This window comes from Eulemur rufifrons, chromosome 17, assembly GCF_041146395.1.
Source record: "Eulemur rufifrons isolate Redbay chromosome 17, OSU_ERuf_1, whole genome shotgun sequence".
Classification (NCBI taxonomy): domain Eukaryota; kingdom Metazoa; phylum Chordata; class Mammalia; order Primates; family Lemuridae; genus Eulemur; species Eulemur rufifrons.
The window spans coordinates 52,587,335-52,612,127 of NC_090999.1; the positions used below are offsets into that span (position 1 = coordinate 52,587,335).

Consider the following 24,793-nt stretch of genomic DNA (forward strand, 5'->3'; position numbering starts at 1 on the left):
CAATTTATTTTCTATCTACAATATCATCCTTTAAAAATACACATTTACATTATGTTGAGAAATTTTATTGCAAGTTTTATATAAATACCTAAGACATTTTAAATTCTGATTTTCTCTATATTTCTTTTTTATATATAAAATTTATGTTAGAAATGGGAAATTTTTGCATACTTTCTGGCTATGTCTATAGGACCCCAATGTTCCAGATAAAAAGTTAGTCATAGCTAGGTGCGGTGGCTCACGCCTGTAATCCTAGCACTCTGGGAGGCCAAGGCGAGAGGATCACTCGAGGTCAGGAGTTCGAGACCAGCCTGAGCAAGAGCGAGACCCCATCTCTTCTAAAAATAGAAAGAAATTAGCTGGACAACTAAAAATATATACAGAAAATATTAGCTGGGCATGATGGCACATGCCTGTAGTCCCAGCTACTTGGGAGGCTGGCAGGAGGATCACTTGAGCCCAGGGGTTTGAGGTTGCTGTGAGCTAGGCTGACACCATGGCACTCACTCTAGCCTGGGAAACAGAGTGAGACTCTGTCTCAAAAAAAAAAAAAAAAAGGAAAAAAGAAAAAAAAGTTAGTCATGACATATATACTTATGTAAGTGATTATAAATACTCCACTTTCCCAGAGGTACTATTGGAAATCAGCATTTAGACTTTGAGACTCACATCTACCTTTTGATAGTCTTCTAACTGGTCTCCCCATTCTTGTCTCCTCTATCCATTCTCCGTAGAGCACCTGGAATTATCCTTTTTAAGAATAATTTTTATTTCCAGATATTAGAGAGTACAAATGTTCTTGTTGCATGGATGAATTGTATAATGCTAAAATCAGGTCTTTCAATGTGCCTGTCACCAGAATAGTGTGCATTGTACCTGACAATTAAGTTTTTATTCCTCACCCTGCTCTGGCCCTCTCCCCTTCTTAGTTTCCAATGTCCTTTATACCACTTTATGATCATGTATAATCATCGTTTAGCTCCTACTTATTAGTGAGAAAATTTGGTGTTTCTTTTTCCATTTCTAAGATACTTCACTTAGAATAATGGTCTCCAGTTCCTCCCACATTGCTGCAAATGACATTATTTCATTGCTTTTTATGGCTGAGTAGTACTCCATGGTGTGTGTGTGCATGTATGTGTGTGTGTGTGTGAGTGTGTATATATCACATTTTCTTTATCCACTCATGAATTGGAGGACACTTAGGTTGATTCCACATCTTTGCAATTGTGAAGTGTGTGGTGATAAACATTCGAGTGCAGGGGTCTTTTTGATAAAATGACTTCATTTTCTTTGGGTAGACACTCAACAGTGGGATTGCTAGATTGAATGACAGATCTACCATTATTTCTTTGAGTAATCTCCTTACTGTTTTCCATAGAGGTTGTACTAATTTGCAGTCCCACCAATGATGTATAAGCATTCATATCTCTGTGCATACATGCTAGTATCTATTGTTTTTTGACTTTTTGATAATGGCAATTCTGACAGGGGTAAGGCGGTATCTCATTGTAGTTTTAATTTGCATTTCTCTGATAATTAGTGATGTTGAGCATTTTTTCATATGATTGTTGGCCATTTTTCTATCTTCTTTCAAAAAACTTCCATTCATGTCTTTTGCCCATGACCTTGAAATAACCTTTTTGGTGAGTTTATTTGTTTTTTTTTCTTGCTGATTTATTTGAGTTCTTTGTAGTTTCTGGATATCGGTCCTTTGTCTGTGTATAGTTTGTGAATATTTTCTCCCATTCTGTAGATTGTTTATTCACTCTGTTGATTATTTTCTTTGCTGTGCAGAAATTTTTTATTTGATTAAATCCCATTTGTTTATTTTTATTGTTGCTATATTTGCCTTTGGGATCTTAGTCATAAATGTATAAAAGAGTTTTTCCTATATTTTTTTCTAGAATTTTTATTGTTTCATACCTTACATTTAAGTCTTTAATCCACATTGAATTAGTTTTTTTATATGGTGAGGGATAGTGATCCTGTTTCATTCTTCTACATGTGGCTACCCAATTTTCCTAGTATTATTTATTGAATAGGACTTCCTTTCCCCAGTGTATATTGTTGTCTGCTCTGTTGAAGATCAGTTGATTGTAGGTAGATGGTTTTATATATGGGTTCTGTGTTCTGTTCCATTTGTCTATGTCTCTATTTTTGTGCCAGTAATATGCTGTTTTGGTTACTGTAGCCTTGTAGTATAATTTGACATCAGGTAATGTGATGCCTCCAGATTTGTTCTTTTTACTTAAGATTCCTTTGGCTATTTGGGCTCTTGTTTGGTTTCAGATGAAGCTGAGGATTATTTTTTCTAGATCTGAGAAATATGACACTGGTAATTTGATGGGGATTGTGTTGAATCTGTAAATCACTTTGGGTAGTGTGGACATTTTAATGATGTTGATTCTACCAATCCATGAGCAGGGGATGCTTTTCAATTTGTTTTTGTCATCTGTGATTTCTTTCATCAGTATTCTTTAGTAAATTTTTTATTCATTTCCTGAATTATTTTTCTGGTTTCTTTCAGTTGGTTTTCTGTTTTCTCTTGGAGCTCATTGAACTTCCTTACAATCCATATTTAGAATTCTTTATCTGTCATCTTAGTATTTTCATTTTGGTTGGGATCCATTGCTAGAGAGATGGTGTGCTCCTTTGGGGCAGGGGGTCCTCTCACTCTGATTTTTCATACTCCTGAGGTTCTTGCACTGATTCCTTTCATGTGGAGCAGCTGTTCCTTCTTGTTTTGGGATTTTCTTTTGTTTACATGGGACTTTTCCCCCCGCTGACTCTTAAGGGTGTATCTGTAGCATATGTTGGGTAAGGACTTTTGGCTTTGCTTGCAGGTACTTTGATGGGGGTCAAGGTTCTGCATGGATGCCTTGGTTATAGATATCCTTAGTGTGGTGGTTTTCTCAAGTGCTAGTTATTTGTAGGTTGTAGTGGTGGTGCACTATGTGCATGGGCAGATTCTCTGTCTCTTGTTGACGAGGGCAGATGGAAGTCTTGGAAATCCTTTCTCTTTCCCCAGCCCTGTGGTATTCTTAACAGAATGAATTATATTGGGATACCCAGTTTATTCATTTATTTTTTTTTAAGGCAAGCATGACAATGAGGTTGTCGGCAGTCTGCCAGAGGTATAACGGGAAGAAAAGCAAATACCTCCACCTTCCCTTTCCATGGGACTCCAAATTCCTCAGGGGGTGTTATCTGTCGAAATCTTGCTCCTTCTTGTTCTGCTCCACAACTTCTTCCCATGGAATCTCTGGTAGGTTCTGGCACTTTTCCCTCAGCATTACACCTAGATTATGTTTTTTTTTCTTCTAAAACTTTTCCTTCTTTCTCAGATGATCTGGCGACCATTGTCTCTAATCAGCCATCTTGCTTCCCCTCTGGAATTATCTTAAAATTAGCAAATAATAAGAATTGAGCACCTACTCTGTGCCGGTCACTGTGTTAAGTTCTTTATACACAGAATATCTTATATTAAATACTTTAAAAAAAAACCCTGACACTGTCATCAATTTGCAGATAATGAAATCAGCTCAGAGTGTTTAAGTGATTTTAAGTGCTGGAAGGCTGGACTGGAATTGGTACCTAGGTCTGTCTGCTACCAGAGCTCAGGCTCTTGATTGTGTATACATCTTGCTTGGCTTAGTGCCTTACTAATGATAGTGATTTTCAGTATGGTCATTCAATTAGGTCACTGTTAAATAATTGTCAGACTCATTTTGATTCAATAGGATAACATATTAGAATCTTGACATTTTTTCCCTACCAAATTAATCCTTCTCAATTTGTCTAATATTGGTTCTATTTCTCCAGGGTGAAATTTTGTAGAAACTTTACTTGTTAAAGTTTGAGGCTGGGGACTAGGACAGTTTCTCTTGTGAAATCTCAGACATCAGATGCATTAGCTCCAGTGGAAGTGTGCCGCATTCTGTGGTGACACTTGGTTTTGTTAACTAACAACTACTGTCAGCAGAAAGAACACTGAATTTTTTTTGGCCTTCTTAATTATGTTTTACCTCCATGAGTTTTAGAAATTAAAAAATAATTGCCTAAGTATTGTCAGTTTAAAACAAATTTCATAAATAGGGAGATATGATGTCTCCTGCCTTAAAATCACTTTGTCACCTGAACCAGAGTACAGTGGCATGATCATAGCTCGCTGTGGCCTCAAACTCCTGGGTTTAAGTGATCCTCCCACCTCAGCCTCCCAAGTAGCTGAGACTACAGGTGCACACCACCACACCTGGCTAACTTTTTTTTTCATGTTTTTAGAGACAGGGTTTTGCTATGTTGCCCAGGCTGGTCTCAAACTCCTGGCCTCAAGGGATCTTCTGGCCGGGCGCGGTGGCTCACGCCTGTAATCCTAGCACTCTGGGAGGCCGAGGCGGGTGGATTGCTCAAGGTCAGGAGTTCGAGACCAGCCTGAGCGAGACCCCGTCTCTACTAAAAATAGAAAGACATTATATGGACACCTAAAAAAATCTATATAGAAAAAATTAGCTGGGCATAGTGGCGCATGCCTGTAGTCCCAGCTACTCGGGAGGCTGAGGCAGTAGGATCGCTTGAGCCCAGGAGTTTGAGGTTGCTGTGAGCTAAGCTGACGCCACGGCACTCACTCTAGCCTGGGCAACAAAGTGAGACTCTGTCTCAACAAAAAAAAAAAAAAAAAAAAAAAAAAAGGGATCTTCTCACCTCAGATACCCCAGTTGCTATGATTACAGAAGTGAGCCACTTCAGTGGCCTTAAAATCGTTCTCAAGTTTTTTATTCTTGATTTTCTCTAAGCAGTATGAGAAGGAGAAAGTGGAAACTCAGTTGACGAAAGCCAAGGGATTTTGCTTCATTTCATTAAGTCAGCTGTGAAGATTAAGAGTTGGTTGGCAACTCTTAAAATAAAAATCAATTGAAAAAAGTTGTAAATTGAGAATTCTCTAACATCTTCTGGGTAGGCATTGTGTCTATTCAGGAGCTGATGGCTACATTTATAGACTACCCAAGTCTTTCTGTCTCCTCCCCAGTCTATCCCCATTGTGTGCTTATCTTTTGTCTGTTGTTTTCTTCATTCACTCACTCCCTTCCTTCGTTCTCAATGTTTATTGATCTCCCGTGTCAGGAACTGTGTTAATCATTAGTAATGGGGGGAAAAAAAGGAAGATGGACTTCTAGATCCCCTATATCAGTACAAGGATGTGGGAGCACAGTGTTCTGAGAAACTCACCTTTGGGGAGTGAAATGGTGGGGTGGGAAGGGGAGTGTTAGGGAAAGTGTTTCTAAAAGGTGAAACTAGGGTGAGCCTTAAATGAGATAGAGCTCTTCTAGCAGTTTAGGGCAGGGACAACATTCTAGAAACAGGGGATACCATATGAAAAGGCACACAGGTGAGAAAGAGTCCAAGGAAAAGATGCAGCTTGTATAATCGGAGCCTGAGGGCTTTGGAGAAGAGGTAAGGGCCACAGAGGGAAGTAGAGGCCAGATCCTACGCAGGCTTCCATCAGTGTAATAACTTCATTATTACGTATATAGTCAATCAGGCAGCTGAAGCTCTCTTACTCTGTTTTGTTATTTTTTAACTTTAGCAGGATTGACTGCTGCTAGGTTTATAGCTATGACTAAAGTAGATACTATCCTTCCCCATCACCCCATAAATTTTCTATTTGACTATTACCCCTTGAGTATTTTAATCCTTTGAGGGTCACTGTAACTTTTAGATCCCTTTAGTAGGTGGTTTCTATCATTTGGTATGCTGGACTCCTGGCCTGGTGGCACTCTGATCACCTTCTCAGAGTCAGGTCTTCCTGGCACACTTGAAGCCATTGGCACGAATGTGAAGAAACTACTCAGATATATTGGGCCAGTTTTGCAAAAAGGCTGCTCTCTCAGAAAGTATAAAAATCAAGGCCTAACTAACGTGAAAGCATTCAAATCCATAGTTCATTAAAACAAGTATGCCTTGAGCTCATCAATTTACCAAGAAGTCCTTTCTTTTGCATAAGAAGATAAACTGTCTTTTTTATTGTTGCCTTGGGGTTCTCACTCAAAGCCGCCTAATTGTTTATCATACAGAATTATCTACAGTCAATTTAGATGAAGCAGCAAAGAAAATTTGAAGATTGATTTGTTAGTGGATATAATATAGTACATCTCTATCAAACATACTAAATTTATAAGGAAATTGGAACTCACTGGTTGAAATTCTTTTCCCATATGTCATGTACTAAGGATATCGTAATTCTTTTCTTCAGGTTCAATTAGCAGAATTTCTAGAAAATTTACAAGAGAAGTCCTTGAGGATTGAAGCCTTTGTTAGTGAGATAGAATCCTTTTTTAAGACCATTGAGGTAAGTTAACATATCCATTTTACGTTAACCTGGTTTGTTCACAGTATCACAAGTAAATGATTCTGAGCTAAAAGGATCTGATTTGGGTTTTTTTGTGTGCTTATGTTGTTTGCCAGTGTTGGTTTTGTTCCATTCAAAGTGAGGATCCTTAAAGTCTTCGCTCTGTGTGTAGTGAGACTACTTTCTGCCTAAGGATAAAAGAATTACCTTTAAAAACAGACATGCATTTATTGAGCACTTACTATAATAGGGCAGATGCCTTATGTGCTTTACCTAATTTAATCCTCACAACAATATGTGATATGTATAATTATTATCATTCTCATTTTATAGATAAGAAACTGAGTCTTAAAGTACATCGCTCTACTTTCCTGCCTCACACTGGATTAGCTCTGCAGCAAAACTCTCAGTCACTGCCCAACGTCCCATGCCCAGGGCCAATGAGGGCCTCTCATGGTATAATACAACTGTCTTTGATGAGTTTATGCTCTCCTAGCTGCTGGCTCCTGCCCTGTCCACAGTGAAGGGTGGGAAGAGTGATGCTTGCTCCGTCCTCATACAGAGATGGCCAGGCACCCTCACCTGTCAATCACGAGTGGCAGAGGGCCCAAAGCCACTGCAGAGGGAGGCTGCACAGTTTCCCTACTGCTCCACATCCTGGTTTGCTTGTGAGAGTTCTGCTTACGTCCCGTTGTAGATCAATTAACACCTGCTAATTATTTATAGTGTCTCCTCCCTCAAGTGTCCCTTTTAGACAGTAAATTATGTGATCACCTTATCCCTAGCCCTGGTGAGGACAGCCAGGCATCTGGGTATGTCCGGACGGGCAGTAAAGTTTCTCCCACTGTGGTAGAAGCTGTGGCCTCACTGGAGAACATTTGGGAATGTAGCTCCCTTTTCAGTATCCTGGCTGCTCCCTCCCTCACACTGGGATTTCAGTGGAGTGGCGAAATGATGCTGGCCCTTCTCCACTACCTGGAGGCCAGTGGTCCTCACTGTGATGCCATTGTCAAGTTTCATCATGTGGGGATGCAGGTGGGCAAGACTTTCATAAAAATATCTCTTTTTTGTTTGTTTGTTTTATTTCAGTAGCTAAAACCTTCTTGATGAGACGCTTACAGTAAATTTAATTGCAAAGCTAATTATGGCAAAACAGGTTGGTAGGTTGGAAATTTAGACTGTGTATGTGATGTCTGATTCTCTGATCAGAATGCCAGAGGTCAATTCTTTAAAAGGTTGGTGATTTGCGGAAAAAAAAAAAAAAAAAAAAGTAGCATGCTCTTCATGTTTCATTCAGAAGTGGGGTGGTTTTTTTGTGTGTTTGTTTTCAGGAAAACTGTAGCAAAAATGAGAAAAGGCTAGAAGAACAGAATGAGGAAATGATGAAGAAGGTTTTGGCACAATACGATGAGAAAGCCCAGAGCTTTGAGGAAGTGAAGAAGAAGAAGATGGAGTTCCTGCATGAGCAGATGGTTCACTTTCTGCAGAGCATGGACGCTGCCAAGGACACCCTGGAGACCATCGTGAGAGAAGCAGAGGAGCTCGACGAGGCCGTCTTCCTGACGGTAAGTGCCAAGTGAAATGGGCCCAAACACCTTGCACCCACTCTGGCACGTCTACTTTTAAAACTTCATCTTTCAATATTCCTTAAGATTATTTGTATTTCTGTGTGGGGTTTATATCATTCTGGCATTGAAAAATTATTTGGGCATGCCTGATGCCTGTAGAAAAGGCCCAGCAAATCCTGAAAGCCTAACGCTCAGATCCAGCTGAAGGATGCTTGGAGTGAGGCCACAGTGTCATCATTCCATCTGTCACACAAGATTGGTCACCTTCTAAGAGGGAGAGAAAGCAGCCTTAAAACCTTACTCCAGCCACGCTTTCCCTCTGGGGGCCAGCCCTGCCTTCTGGTGCCTGGTGTCCTCGTGCTGACCCCTGGGCCTGTCCTCTCCACTCCCTGAGGTGACCTCACAGATGTACCGTTCCCCCTGAGCCTTGACAAGTAGCTGAGAGTAACATTTTGGTATGTTGTACCTCTCTCAGGTCATAAATATGTTGATGTTTTTACAAGGGGCTTCCTGGGGACCCGATTCCTTAAGTCAAGCAAGTAACTTGTGGACAGGGGAATTCCCTTGGATGCTCCCCAAATCGCACCACAGAGACAGCTCTTTGCTCCCCATAATTCCCTAGAACCTTCAGTAAGATGCTGGCTCTCCTCGGAGCCAGGATTCAGCAGGAGTGATGGAAATGTTTTCCTGAGGGCAGTCCCAATCCTGGCTGTCACATGGGGAAGGCTCCATGATATGATGACTAGGGACCTCCCTTTCAACGTTCCCTATCCTCCTAATTCTCAAGTAAACTTTGGAGACAGAGCAAGGCAAAAAGGGGCAATGCTAGCCTTTGGTTTACCACTGGGGACACCCCCAGCCAGGGCAAATCTGAGTGAACTGGATGTGGCCATCGTCCAAGGAGAACTAAACTCATTAGCTTGCTTTATATATAACTAAAGCAAACCTCTAATATGTTTTAAATTAGACATCTCTTGTGAGGTATAACATTAAAAAAGTGCTTTGTGTTCCCAGAGAAACTTACCTTTGTTTGATAAGAATAAGAATAAATTTCCTTCTCTCTAGAAGAATAAATTGTAAAAAAAAAAAAAAGGGGGGGGCGTTTTTTTTCCTGCTTATAATAGTAATATATATTCATTTTAGAAAAATTGGAAAATACAGATAAGCAAAGAGAAAATATCACTCAGATAACTGCTGATTACATTTTTGATATATATGGCACATTGAACAAATTTAAATCATTTTCCTTGCTTCGGAGAATTCTATTCTGGAAGCTAAGTCGTTTGCTAATGAATAGACTAGAGCATGAGCACCTCATTGCCAGCCTTGCTGACCACAGAGAGCAGAGCCCAGCTGCTAACTAAAGCCCCCTCCATCCCTGTCCAGACCCCCCACCCCCCAACTTCTGAGCCTAATTTTCTTGCTGCCCGGGGGAAACCACCAAAGAGAAACAGTCTCAGAGAAGCTGAGGGATAATGATTTTCAAACACGGGTAATCTTAATGCTCTTGGTTGGTTTTTCTTTTTGTTGTTAATTAGTTTCTCTCTCTCTCTCTCTCTCTCTCTCTCTCTCCCCCTCTCTACCTCTTGCTCCTCCTTTCCCCCATAAGTCATTTGAGGAAATCAATGAAAGGTATATAAAACATGGCACAATGTAGTAACGGCTGAGAATAGCATGATTGGATGCTTTATTTTTTAATATTTTGATGCTTTATAGAAAATGAGCTGCCAATTAAAAAATACATTTAGCGAGCTACTGTATTTTCACTTTTTAAACAGTGCTTTTAAAAGCTAAATGACAGCTTTGAAAGAAAATTGCATGTGCTTTAGTTAAATAACAATTATCATAATGTAGATTTTTAACTGCTGCCTTGAGATGTATTCTGTATTTTCAGCCTAATCTAGATCATCTTCCCTGCTGCTGCATATAGAACATTTTGTAGATATTTAGACTTACTGGTTAAATCATTCATATCTGCTTTGAGTAGTTTTAGAACTTATGTAATCTTAATAGGATGGTCTCTCATTTTTAAAATTTATTTTTTATTTATTTTTTAAATAGGAGGGGTGCTCAGTTTCCTTGTTTTGTTTTTGTTGAGACAGAGTCTCACTCTGCCATCCTGGGTTGAGTGCAGTAACCTCCAACTCCTGGGCTCTAAGCGACGATCCTCCTGCCTCAGCCTCCCTGGTAGCTGGGACTACAGGTTGGGGCTGCAATGCCCGACTGGGTTTTTTTAAATTTCTTTTTCATAGAGACGGGGTCTTACTCTTATTCAGGTTAGTCTTGAACTCCTGACCTCAAGCGATCCTCCCACCTTGGCCTCCCAGAGTGCTAGGATTACAGACATGAGCCACCGTGCCCAGCCAGATGTTCTCTCATTTTCTCTTGAAAAGATAGCCATGCATTTCTCTGCTCTTTCTGCTCAGCTAACCTAAATGAATCTTCCTCCTTTGATTTGCTTTGTTTTGTTGTTGTTTTTAACACTCAGTCTAAGAGAACTCTTCATTCTTTCAAATGGCAAAACGCTCAACAAAAAATTAGAAAATGTTGTCTATAAAAACATATAACATCAGATTTATGTTTATCTTTGGCAGCATCTGATGTTGAAATTCTCATACAGATCTGACAACTTTTCCTTTTTGCCCCATAGCAAGATGTGGGATCTTTCCTACTGGCTGAGCTTAATATTTTGTCATTTTAATGTAATTTTAAATGTAAATTTCTAAATTGTAAATATTATCTTCAGTTTACTTCCATGCCAATTCAAATTGTGATACAGCATAGAGTAAAATCAGAAATTTGTATCTGTGATGTATTAAAATAGGGAAAAATGAATTTGGATTAGAAACATTTTTTAAGATAGTTGAAACCACACAGATGAATCCTATCTACCTATAAAAAATTCTATTGAACAGAACATTGCCAATAAGTTTTATGAAAATAATTTGTATATTCATATTAGCATTAATTACTAAGTGACATTGTTATAGATAGAATTCCCCCAGGGAACTTTAAAAATGCTGATTCCTGAATCTTATCTCCTGAGAGTCTGATTGATCTGGGGTGTAGCTGGGCATTTTTAAAGCTTCCTAGGCCGGGCGCGGTGGCTCACGCCTGTAATCCTAGCACTCTGGGAGGCCGAGGTGGGCGGATCGTTTGAGCTCAGGAGTTCGAGACCAGCCTGAGCAAGAGCGAGACCCCACCTCTACTAAAAATAGAAAGAAATTATATGGACAGCTAAAAATATATATAGAAAAAATTAGCCGGGCATGGTGGCGCATGCCTGTAGTCCCAGCTACTTGGGAGGCTGAGACAGGAGGATGGCTTGAGCTCAGGAGTTTGAGGTTGCTGTGAGCTAGGCTGATGCCACGGCACTCACTCTAGCCTGGGCAACAGAGTGAGACTCTGTCTCAAAAAAAAAAAAAAAAAAAAAAATAAAGCTTCCTAGACATAATTGATTCTAATGCACAACTAGAGTGGAAAATTCTGGTTTATATCAATCTGTCCTCTGGCCCAGTGGTTCCCCAGACTGGCTGTGCCTAAATCACCTGTGTAACTTGTTCAACCAGAGATCCTGGGGTTCCAGCCCAGATCCATTACATCAGAATTTCTGGGATAGGACTAAGCATCTGTTACCAATTGCCACAGATGAGTCTAAGACACACTAGTCAGGTCTGGAAGCTGATACCCAGGCCTTATTCCCAGTTTCCTTTATTTTAAAAAAATTATGCATTTTTTTCTAAATACTTATTTTTTTTATCCAAAAGTATATGGATTTATAATGCCATTCTATAATACACTGGACAGTGTAGTTGTATATTTGCTTATTTATATTTTATCTATTCATGGAAGATACTGATTGGTAACAAAATTTGGTGAATGAAAATTTGTGTATGCATTTCTCTTAAAAAATGCAATAGAACATTTGTTTTTACTTTTCTAACCACTAGAATATTGCTAATATAAATTGACATCCATTTAATACTAAATACCACTTCTTTGGTTTGGTGCTTAAACCTGTTCATCTGTGTGTCATTTTAATTAATTTCTATTTCATTGTCTAATCGACAATGAATTAATCTTTGCTAATGCTGCATGTCACCTGAAGGAGAGTACACTTGGGATGGCCATTATTTTTCTGTAAAGAAAAAAGTCAACAAAGTTCTGGGATTTGGTGAAGAAATAGGAGCAATTCAAGAAAGCCCTGTTAAACATGTGCATGTCCACACACACGCACACACACACATACACACACACACACGATGAAACTTGATTGACTATAAAGCCTTCCACATTCTCAAGAAAACTTCTGCCCCAAAGTCTCAATGTTATCAGTGTTCCTGTCTATAAGAAGTGCTAATCATCTGCACTTGACCCTTGAACAATATGGATTTGAAATGTGCAGATCCACATGAATATTTTTTCAATAAACATATTGGAAAATTTTTTGGAGATTAGTGACAATTTGAAAAAACTTGAAGATGAACTGTATAGCCTAGAAATGTTGAAAAAATTAAGAAAAAGTTAGGTATGTTATGAATGCATAAAATATATGTAGATACTAGTCTATTTGATCACTTACTACCATAGAATATACACAAATCTATTATGAAAAGTTAATCAAAGCTCATGCACACAAACATGACCATTCTGTGGCACCTTTCACAGTCAAGAGAAGTGTAAACAAACGTAAACATGCAGCATTAAATCATAGCTGCATAAAATGAACTGTAGTACACACTGTACTATTGCAGTAAGTTCCTAGCCACCTCCTGTTGCTATTGCGGTGAGTTTAAGTGTTGTGATTCTTGCTTAACACTCTTTGTGACATTAATCATCTCTGAGTGAGTGGTTCATCTCTCCAGTAAATTGCATATCGAAGTAAAAAGTGATCTCTCGTGGTTCTCGCATATTTTTCATCGTGTTTAGTGCAGTGTCATAGACCTTGAATAATACCATGGGAACCATACGAAGTGCCACTAGTGAAGCTGAAAGTTCTCCCAAGAAGCAGGCGATTCATCTTGTAAACAGATGATATAAATTAACGCTATTGATAAACATTGCACAGTACTGTAAATGTATTTTCCTTAGGATTTTCTTAATAACATTTTCTTTTCTCTAGCTTATTTTATTATAAAAATACAATATATAATATTAATACATATAACATACAAAATTTGTGTTAACCAACTGTTTATGTTATCGGTAAGGCTTCTTGTCAACAGTAGGCTATTAGTATTTAAGTTTTGGGGAGTCAAAATTATACATGGATTTTTGACTGTGTGAGAGATTGGTTCCCCTAACCCGCAAGTTGTTCAAGGGTCAAATGTAGTTTGTTTTACCTTGTTACTTTTTCTCTCTCCCTTCATATTACATCTCCAAAGGCAGGGCTTGTATATTAAATGATTTTTCATAACACTAAAATTGCTTAAATTAAGGAATGCTGTCAGGCATATTTAGACTCAACATTTGCATATCTTGAAAAACACATTTGCTTAGAAAATGCTGTTCTGTTAAGGGGATTCATTTTTTTTTTCTCCATTTTGCTCTTTTGTGTTATTATAATGAAAAAAAGAGTCACAGCCATTGTAGGACCTGCTTATAAAAAGATATCATATGCTGATGTTAACACTGAACAGGTTAGCACATAAGAGAAAATTCAAACATTTTGCTGGTGGTATCTACAACCAGGGCTTTTGTGCTAGAAAAAGTCCTACATTTCGTCAGTGATGTGTATTGAGAGAGCTTAGTGTATGTATGGGTCACCATTTTTTGTTAATTCTGAGTCTATCATTTCCGTCGTTTGCATCCCCAAACCCTTAATTTAGGCTCAAGTTGCCTTCCCTCACCTAGACTATTGTGGGGTCCTCCACTAACCTCACGGCCTCTCTGATCTGCTTGCTCTGATCCTTCCTCAGACACTTGCCAGGATATGGCAATATCCTTTTATAACAATTCTAAATTTCCCTTTTATAACAATTCTTTGGCTCTCCCTGCCTTTAAAGCTAAACTTGAAACTCCCAGTGGGTATGAAAGGCTCTTCCCAGTCAACCCACAAACCACTTTTCTATTTCATCCCTGTCAGCCTCTGTTTCCCAACCCTCCCACGGTACCGTACCCGCTGGCCCTTGAGTGTGCCATACTTGTTCACACCACGCCTTTGCCCACGCTGGTCTACCTGCAACACCCCTTCCTACTCCCTTTTCTGCCTATGAAACTCCTATCCATTCTTTAGGACCCAGACCAAACAACGCCTCCTCTTTAAAGCCCCTCCTAGAACCATCTCCCCTAAATCAAATGATAGTGAATTTTGTTGTTTCTAACAGCTGGAAGCATACAAGGCACTCTTTAAATATTTCAGTTATATTTTATAATATTTTTCCTTCATACTTACCAAAAATCCATATTACTGAGATCCTGATATGCTCACCCAGATAAAACTACTGGCCTCTCATTCATTCAAAATATATTTATTAAATGCCCACCATGTGCCAAGTGATGCATTACAACACAGTAGTGAACAAAACAACATCCTTTCTTGAGTGTAAGTTGTATCTGGTGAAGCAGATGGACAAAAACCAAACAGGCAGGGAAAAGTGAGCTAAGGAAGGGCTAGGGGGGCAGCCCGTGCTGCCTTAGCAGCATCCTCTCCGAGGAGCTGACATTTGAGCAGAGATCCAAGTTAAGCAAAGGAAGGAGCCACGCAAGTATCTGGAAAAACAAAGTTCCAGCAGCAAGCAAGATGGATCTGTTCTGGGAAAACCAAAAGTCCATCTGTGGTAATGAAGCCTACGCTGTGCCTCGCAGTTAACTCAGCTGCTGAAGGAGAATGCCAGCCCTGTGTGAGGGAGGGCACGGAGGAACGCCCTTGATTCGCTCTGAGGCCTCTCATGCTAAAGATAAATTCTTTTGTAAACTCTTCTTTCCCTCTTACCCCTTCAGAGCTAACCTGTTTTTGTTTGTTTGTTTGTTTGTTTGTTTGTTTGTTTAAATCCAGATTTCACCTGGATACAAACGCTAAGACCTAGCATCAGCTGGCAATCCGCCCAAGAGGGTCTTGAATCTATAAAAGCTATTAGTTTACAAGCTGTGGCTTGGTTAGTCTTTTAAGAATGGCAATCTTTACCCTCTTGCGCTGCTGTATCTTCAGTACCTGGTACTGTGCCTGGCACATAGTAGGTGGACAGTATTTTTGAATGATAAATAACTAGAAGCTTAATATTGAGGTTTGAGAACAACAAGGACATCCCACAGTGTGTAAGTTTCTAGATGGACTCTAAGCATTTATATCCTTTAGGAAATAAAGAAAATAATCATTAAAATGAAGTAATTTTTAGGGCTAACTATATAGATAAAAAATTTGAGACCATATAATTGGATAGCATCTTTTCTAATTAGAGGATATAGGAATGAACTTTCTAATATTACCAGTTGCTTAAGAATCCTAGTAATAAAGAGGTTTTAGACATATGTTTTCAGATTTTGAAACTGTTGATATCATTTTTGGATATAATAAGAGGCTCTGCCTTATAAAAACCACCACTACCATCACCAGCTTCATTTTTGAACAACTGTTTTTCACTTTCATTCTGCACGTTAATAATTTCTTGACTTATGTAGCGCTCTGACCTCCTGTTAGGTTGCTTTCTGCGATGGAGAGCACTGCTTCTTTAGAGAACATGCCGGCTGCATTTTCCCTTTTTGAACATTATGACGACAGCTCCGCAAGAAGTGACCAGATGTTGAAACAAGTGGCTGGTAAGCATTTTAACATATTAATTACCTTGATGAAATATGGCCGTTTTTGCTTGTTTGTTTTGTAAAGATTTTGCATGTAAAGACATAGAACTGGAAAAAGCAAAGTGTTGGTTGTAAAATTTTAAAGCTAGACTCTAAAATAAAGCATGAGACAAGTATCCCATTTCAGCGACTGACTACATTTCTATCTGAGGCTTTCCGACTGTGCTAGGAGACTGAGGAGGTGGGAAGCAGCAGCCAAGGAACCAAGGGTCTCCTCCTTTTTTTTTTTTTTTTTTCTTTTAAAAATAGAATTTCTCTCCCTCTCTTCAAGAGTTGTTTATTTCATACCAGCAGCCAGGTATGGAAGAAAAAAGAAGTCAAATATTTTCATATGTGTTGAACAGATTTTTCCCTATGAGTGGTTTTCCCCTCTTCAGTTCTTCCCCCCCCCCTTTTTTTTTTTGAACTAAGCAGATGAGCTTGGAGAACTAACAGCTCAGCATCATGGTCTGTCGCCAGGAGCCTCCCACTTAGCTGTCAGAGCATCCTGCCGGCTCTTCACAATATTTTTTAATGTGCTATTTTAACAAACAGGACAATGAAACTGATTTAGATTTCTCAAAGCTGCTGTTTCAGTGAAATGATCGAGTTTTACTTACTGTACAATGTGCTCAGATGTCCTCCTCAAAAGATGCTATATATTCTTCCCAAACCACCTTCAAGGTGGTAGCTACTTGGAAGGCTGAGGTGGAACACTTGAGCCCAAGAGTTCAAATCCAGCCTGGGCCACAGAGTGAGACCCTGTCTCCAAACAAACAAACAGACAAACAAACCCCAAACCACAAAAAGATGGCCGTTGTGTTGAAATTGACAATTAACTTTCATTCTTGCAGGAAGAGTTCTAGTTCAGTAACTAGTAAAAGGCTACTGTCTCTCTAAAAAGACAAAAAGAAAAAACAACACACAAAGCCCCCCACCACCAACCCCCTTAAATTGATAAATTCAGTCATTTATCCTGTTTTCTCTAGAAATGTCTCAAAACAAAAGGATGCTTTCTTGTAACGTCTTTAAGAGGCATTAAGACCAGAGCAGTGATTACACACTAAGAAAGTCTGATTGACAGAGCTGGTCTTTCGCTTTTTAGAGATTCATTATATGCTGTTGTGTGTTTAGAAAGATATACTTTTGAATACCTGATGGGCAACGAGAGAACATTTTATATATTTTAGATGTCACAGAATTAAATTGTCACAAAGTGTTAATGATTAACTCAGTGCATTATGGCAGGCCCAGTGGTTCGAAGCCCCCATAAGGGAGACTGATTTCTGAGTGATAAATGCTGCTTGGTGTGTCTGCTTCACAGAATTGGAGCCAAGGTGTTAACTTGCTGCTAAATAGTTTTGTTTTGTTTTTTTTTTTTCCCATTTTGTGACCAATGACACCTCTCAGGTATAAAGTTCTTACCTGGTACCTGAAAGGTTCGTCTGATGACCCCCTACCTAAACTAAGCAGATATAATGAGGAAAGGGTGTGAGTTTTCCAAAGAGAAATAGCATGCCCTACCATTTATTCCATACTTTGAGGATGCCTGACCCTTGGAGACTGTTAAGCATACTAAGTTATCTAATATCACAACGGCAGGTTTTTGTTATTCCCATTTAATAGGTGAGTAAGAGAGGAACAGAAAGATATCCTGGTGCTCAAGACCACACAGCTGGTTGTGGGGGGGTGGCGGGATGGAAGGGGGAGTTTGGCTTCAGAGTCTTTTCACTTGAACCCCTGCCCTGCAGAGAGGCAGAGCACTTCACTGTGAAAGATAAGATCAACATGGGTTAGTGATAGCTTCCGTGACCCTGGCTCCTGGTTAGATTTTTTTGTTTTGTTTTGTTTTGTTTTGTTTTGTTTTTTTGAGACAGAGTCTCATTCTGTTGCCGGGGCTAAAGTGCCGTGGTGTCAGCCTAGCTCACAGCAACCTCAAACTCCTGGGCTCAAGTGATCCTCCTGTCTCATAGCCTCCCAAGTAGCTGGGACTATAGGCATGCGCCACCATGCCAGGCTAATTTTTTCTATTTTTAGTTGCCTGGCTAATTTCTTTCTATTTTTTTAGTAGAGACAGGGTCTTATTCTTGCTGAGGCTGGTCTTGAACTCCTGACCTCAAGCGATCCTCCCACCTCGGCCTCCCAGAGTGCTAGGATTACAGGCATGAGCCACCGCGCCCGGCCTATTTTTAAAAAATTGTGGTAAAATGCACATAACTTAAAATTCACCACCTTGCCCATTTTTAAGTGTATAGTCCAAGTGCATTACGCATATTCACATTGCTGTACAACTATCACCACCATCCCTCTCCAGAACTCATTCTCTTGCAAAACTGTAACTCTATATCCATTAAACACTAATGCTCCATTTTCCCACCCATCACCAGCCCCTGGCAGCCACCATTCTACTTTCTGTCTCTATGAATTTGACTATTCTAAGTACCTCACATAAGTGGAATCATACAGTATTTATCTTTTTGTGACTGGCTTATTTCACTTAGCATAATATTCTCAAGGTTCACCTATATGGTAGGTAGCACATGTCAGAATTTTCTTCCTTTTTAAGGCTGAATAATATTTCATTGTATGCATGTACCACATCTACTTATCTATTCATCCATCACTGGACACCTGGGTTGTTTCCACCTTTTGGCTATTGTGAATAATGGTGCTCTTTTTGAAAGCCAGGTTGTGTGGAAATCTGTATTTGGCCACAGATTCTGAAGTCCAAGTTGATTAGCGCTTAATTCCCCAAGTGTGACCGCTCTTTATGGGCACACTTCATCAGGCAGAGGGAATCCGTGGGGTGATTCTTCTGCCCAATTCCTTGGCCTATGGTGATGAAACCCTAAACTTCCGTTTTGTATTCTTTGGCATCACACTTACTCCACTACGGAAGTGTAAACAGAATTGCTAACATATACAATCTGGGTCTTTGATGTTCTTCTGCCATAAGGGATCATAAATCCAGCCATATGATTATTAGATTACATCTATGGAATATTCTTATTCCCTTTTGCATTTTAGAATTCTTTGAACAGTCAAAATAATTCATGTTTTTAAAAAAAGATGTTTTAACTTTAATGTTTTAGGGGGCAGGAGAACATTAAGAACAAAATTATTTCTAACCTACATGCTTTACTGAATTCTCTACAACTACTTCGTCCTTAAAATTAGGTGATTTTTTTTGGGTCAACTATCAGTTTTTAAGTTTTTAAGTTCATTTACTCAGGAGAGGAAGAGAAATGAGAAAGATGTTACCATTTTTGAAAAGCAGATATAGCTCAATGCATAATTCATAGAAAAAAGGGGCGGGAGCGTTTTCATTGTTCATGCCTCAGGGAGTTCTCCAACACTCTTCAAAAATGATCCACAAGGGTTGAAACATTCTGCTTGGCTCTTCAATAAACCTGGGTAACATGAAATTTTACTGACCTACATTTATCTGTATGGACGCCTTTAGAATGTGACACCGATTTCCTGCAGAAGACAAACAGTAAAATCAAAGACAGAATCAGGGTCTCTGAACCACGATCAGTCCTGCGGAGGTGCTCTGATAGGCAGGCTTCTGCCTTACCATGCAGCCCGCTCCATGGGTCTTACTTCTGCCTCTTACTTACCAGATGATGGGTTCCTAATTCAACCCTCACCTCCAGGAGTTTCCTGCCTCTCGCCTTCATTTTCTGTGCTCCTGCCAAGGCCATTGTGCTTTCTGAATCTTAGCACTGGTCACCTGGCAGGCACTTTGCTAAGTACTTGATATACATTATCTTGCCTCCTGTAACAACCCTGGGAGGTAATGCTATTATTACTGTTTTCTCATTTTAAAGATGGCGACACTAAGCCTAGGATAACACAGCTAGTAAGTGGGGGATGTGGCCTTTACCCTTGGGCCAGCATCTCTGCACTGAAGCCCATGAACTTGACCCTTCTGTTCTGCTTCTCATTTTTCTTTACTGTGTATTTCTTCAGCTCTTTATCGCCATTGAAATCTTCTCAGTGTGTCTCTTTTTGTTCCATTCTTTAGACCTATTTATTTTTTTCTCATTTTTACCTTCTTGCTGAACTGATCTTTATTTTCTTTTCCTTTGGTGGCTCCGTTTAATAAAGTTATCTCATAAAATTTGGCCCATATTATTCCAGTAAGCTTTTCTCTCAGGAAATCGTTGACTTGGAAAAAAAATAGCCACCAAAAAAATAAATTTAAAAGCATAATGTCTTTTCAACTATGGGAATAACCTTTTCCTCCAATTTGTAAAATATGTTCAATGACTTTGTGTCATAAATTTTGGAGGTGAATTGCATAGGAGCTTGATTTGTGGTATTATATATACCATTAATGTTCAATATGCATAATTATAAACTTTAAAAATCTCTAGGAAGACACTTGAGAATATTATTGCCTTTAAAATTCAGAACAACAGAGTTATGCTAGAGGTCTAAAATATACTGAATCAGTTAATAAGCAACTTTTTCTGCTATGTACTTTATATATTTGTTTTATTTTTAAAAAAATCTGTAGGTATAGCCATGTTGGAAAGAGAAAATGGGATCGTGGTTTCAGAAAGTATATTTTGAGAGGCCAAGGCAGGAGGATTGCTTGAGGCCAGGAGTTCAAGACCATGCTGAGAAAACACATTGAGACCCTCTCTCTACAAAACAGAGAAAAAGTTAGTTGGGTGTGGTGGCACACACCTGTAATCCCAGTTGCTTGGGAGGCTGAGGCAAGAGGATTGCTTGAGCCCAGGAGTTTGAGGTTGCAGTGAGCTGTGATGATGCCACTGCACTCTAGCCTAGGCAACAGGGTGAAATCCTTTCTATGAAAAAAAAAAAAAAAAAAAAAAAAAAAAAGAGGTATTTTGACATTTTACTCATGCTAGTATTTTTCAGCCTTGAAAAATGTAGCAACTATATATGAAACAGGTTTCATTTGTCTCTATTATGAATATAGACCCAATCTTGATATAGAACAATACAACCTTGGTTATCTAGCAAAGCGTACTCAAAAGCATACTTTTTATTTTGAAGGAAAAACCAAGAGTCATTTGATGCATCCTGTAACCTATATATAATAAATTTAATGCTCTAAATATAAGACTACAGAAGGGTGTTATCAAGTGATCCCATTTTTGGATCCATTTTGTTTCTTTCTGTGTGTATTTTATGTGCACATATACAAATGCATAGAGAACATTCTGGAAGGGTACATACTCAACTGACAGTGATTGCATCCAAGGAGCATAATTGGGCTCAGCTGAAAACAAGGGAGCTCTCCTACTTTTACTCCAGGTATTTCTGTATTGTTTGAATTATTTTCGACAAGCATAAGTAAATTTTGCCAAAAACAGGGAATACAAATAGCATTAGTCGTAATAAATCTTGTTTATATTGCAGTTCCACAGCCTCCTAGATTAGAACCTCAGGAACCGAATTCTGCCACTAGCACAACGATTGCAGTTTACTGGAGCATGAACAAGGAAGATGTCATTGACTCATTTCAGGTTTACTGCATGGAGGAGCCACAAGATGACCAAGAAGTAAATGGTAGGATTGCTAACGCAAATACAGATGCATGTGTCTATTTAGGTGTCTTAATGTGAAATATTTAAACAGATACCTATTATGACTCTTTCCACAAAGCATTTACGGCCACTTACAAAACAACAACAAAAACCCAACAACCATATAATAAAATCATAACACAGAAGCAAAATTTGGAAATCAGGATCAAGGAAAACAAAAATGCATAAATATCATCCTAATAGTCAACAATAATATTGTAACTGAGATTCACCTTTGGCTTTGAGCTCTCAGGGTAACAGGAACAATTAAGTGGCTCTCATTTTCAGAAAGGAGGTAACATACTAGAGTTTCAAGGAAAACAAAGTGTTAGTCAGTACTGAAGTCTAAAAGAAAAGTGTGAGGTGTCCCACTTTGTAGGGGAGAAATAAGCTGCGTACAGGACAGTGTCCTCCCCAATGATTTGAATGCAAATGAAGTGTCAGATGTCACGGTTGGCAGTTTCTGAGGTCCACCTTTGATGAAAGCCACAGACAAACTGTGAGGTTCATTCCATATTCACAATTCTCAAGGCATGGGCTTAGGTATGGCATAGTCTTCTGGTGCCCCAAATTAATGTGTGGATAGAAGTGAAAGTGCTTCGTAGGGTGTATGGGTGGCATGTCTTAGAGAGGAGCCTCTGTAAATATCTGTGCTCAGTAGGCCTTCTAGTAAGACGTATGCCAGGCAGTTTGAGGTTGTACTTCCTGATGAATCAGAGCTGGGAGTGCTGCCACTCTGCGTTGCTTGCCGAAGACAGACGCACATACTTTGGAGAGCAGAGGATTACGTGGCAGGATCGACATCCTCTTACAAAACTCAGGCGCCCAATTTATAATCAGGAATGAATGGTAATATATTTTACTGTTACTAATATTTAAGGCTTTTGAAATGTCATTTGATAATTAATTTAGGAAAAAGTTAAAAAAAGCAACTGTAGGCATAGTGTAAAGTTGGCTAGGTTTGTCTATAAAGACTCCTATGTTATTCAAGACCTACTTCCATATGCTTGTCACAACACAACAGAATAAATGTTACTATCCCCCTTTGCAAATAAGAAAACTGATTGAGGTTAAGGAATTTGCCCAAGGCCACACAACTTGTACACGACAGGGGCAGATTCAAACAAAGATCTTTCAGACTCCAAATATTATGTTTTTGTTTGTCTCTATGTTTATTTTGTTATGCCACACTTCGACTCTATCTTTATCCAGCTGTTTCATGAAACCCCATGGCTCTTCAAGACCCCTCTTAACACGTAGTTATTGCCTGGAGTACTTTTTTTTATGTGTTTCACCCTCACCCTCTCACCTCCACACCCCACCCCAAACACTTCTCTCTGTCCCCTATCCCACTGGTTCTATGCCTTGGACTGTGCTGATGACAGTTAACTAATCTGATGATCCAATCTGTGATATTGTGCCTTGTGTAATAGGGTCCCCAGTTATACACGTTATATGCATTGTTAAAGGGAGTGTCAGGGTAATAGGACCTCAAAGTTATGATTCCAGTGAAAACTGCAGTTGCAGTTGCTGGCTATGGGAGAAGTGTTTTTCAGTGTATGAGTTCTTACGACAGTCTTTTAACTGAACTTTCTGTCCAGAAAGTATAGCTCATTGGAAAAGAGAGAGGCAATTAGAGAGACCTGCTGAGTTGAAGAACTCCTAAATATCTTTTAAAGAAACAATCCAGGTTCTTAACTGGAGGAGTTTTGAAGATGTGACATTTAAGAGTAATAAGGGAGAATAACTGAAATTACCATAGGCTAATTTAAAAAAGAAAAGCATTCTTTTTAAAGGAGAGAAAATTTTGGTAAGAATAATCAGACTAGCCCAAAGGGGCAGGTGTTCACAATGGTACTGAGTAACATTTAGTATTAAAATATTGAAAGCAAAATGAAGAAATTTTAAAAGGAAAATGTCTTGATTGAAAAAAGTTACTTCTTAGAATAGCTTATGGCGTATCAAAGTTTATAAAGTATTTCTATAAATTGTGGAATTCTCTAGTTGAAAGAATTCTGGAATTTATTAGAAGGAACCAAGATTTGAAACTTGGAAAGTCATAATGAATACCAAAATAGTTTACTAATCTGTAAAGATGCTTTGTAAGTTTAAAACATAGGGTTGTCCTTTTTTTTTTATGATACACACTTCTAAAATATTGGCATTTGTTCTTAAGATTTTCTTGAGACTGTTATCACTGAGATTTAAGCTAACATATACTCTATGCAATTTTAATATTTGTTGTTGAAATAAGTTACTTTAATTGTGGTATATGAAGCTCAGAATCTTACTAATATGCTACTATTTTCTGGTGAGTGTTCACAAGTAATACTATGTCGTTCTAAATATCTCCTTTCAGAATGCTGTTGCCTTCTTATGTATTCTAAAGAGCTAGTTATTACACAATGATATCTGTAAGGTTATCAGTTTGAGTTTTCCACTGGGGAATAAAAATCATAGACTACTTTTTCCAATAACTATATAACTTTCACTTAACTTTGGAAGACACCTTAATGATTGTGTTTTATGCTAGAGTTGGTAGAAGAATACAGAGTGACAGTGAAAGAAAGCTACTGTATTTTCGAAGATTTAGAACCTGACCGATGCTATCAAGTATGGGTTATGGCCGTGAACTTCACGGGATGCAGCCTGCCCAGTGAAAGGGCAATTTTTAGAACAGGTAAGAGGATGCTAAGGGGGGTTAGGAGGCATTACTCAATTCTTCAGACTCTTGAGATCAACCAATAATTATTTATTAGGCACCTACCATGTTTTGGGTGTTGTCCAAAGTGCTGGATATACAATAATGAATGACTGGGTTCCTGTTCTTAAGAAGCTCATATAGTCAAGTGAGGGACATAGGAAAACAGAAGATCATAGAAAAATGTGTGGTAAGGGCCATGATGTAGATATGCACAGGCTATTATGAGAGCACCCCGGGGGGGGGGGGTACTCAAGGCAGCCTGCGGTGGGGCAGGATTAGGAATGGTTTCCTGGAACTGAAGCCTGCATGAAATGTTTCAGAGGGTCAGGAGGAAGTAATGTGTTAAAGCAGCATATTCCACTTGAAGAAGACATATGATCAGAGGCATCGAGGTAAGGAACAGTATGGAGTGTGCAGACACTATGCAAAGTTTGGTATTATTTCTTAGACTTAAAAACAAAGAGAGGAGGCCGGGCTCAGTGGCTCACGCCTGTAATCCTAGCACTCTGGGAGGCTGAGGCAGGAGGATTGCTTGAGCTCAGGAGTTTGAGACCAGCCTGAGCAAAAGGGCGTCCCAGTTTCTACTAAAAATAGAAAAAATTAGCTGGGTGTGGTGGTGCATGCCTGTAGTCCCAGCTACTCGGAAGGCTGAGGCAGGAAGATCACTTGAGCCCAGGAGTTTGAGGTTGCAGTGAGCTATGATGACATCGCTCCACTCTAGCCAGGGGGGACAGAGTCAGACTTTGTCTCAAACCAAACAAACAAATAAAAAAAACAACCAAAAAACAAAGAGAGAAAAGACAAAGGATGAGAAAGGCTAGCACAGAGAGTC

The 24,793-nt window shown here is 39.1% G+C and overlaps 1 protein-coding gene across 1 annotated transcript in view; it reads left to right on the top strand.

Annotated features, from left to right (window-relative positions):
- CMYA5 (cardiomyopathy associated 5) overlaps window positions 1-24,793 on the top strand; it is an 88,502-nt gene that overhangs the window by 41,931 nt on the left and 21,778 nt on the right. The window contains exons 4-9 of the mRNA XM_069492492.1: window positions 6,254-6,349; window positions 7,681-7,914; window positions 9,527-9,549; window positions 15,557-15,675; window positions 21,091-21,240; window positions 23,791-23,937. Of these exons, the coding sequence (XP_069348593.1) occupies window positions 6,254-6,349; window positions 7,681-7,914; window positions 9,527-9,549; window positions 15,557-15,675; window positions 21,091-21,240; window positions 23,791-23,937 (769 nt within the window). The remainder of the gene's footprint in view (window positions 1-6,253; window positions 6,350-7,680; window positions 7,915-9,526; window positions 9,550-15,556; window positions 15,676-21,090; window positions 21,241-23,790; window positions 23,938-24,793) is intronic.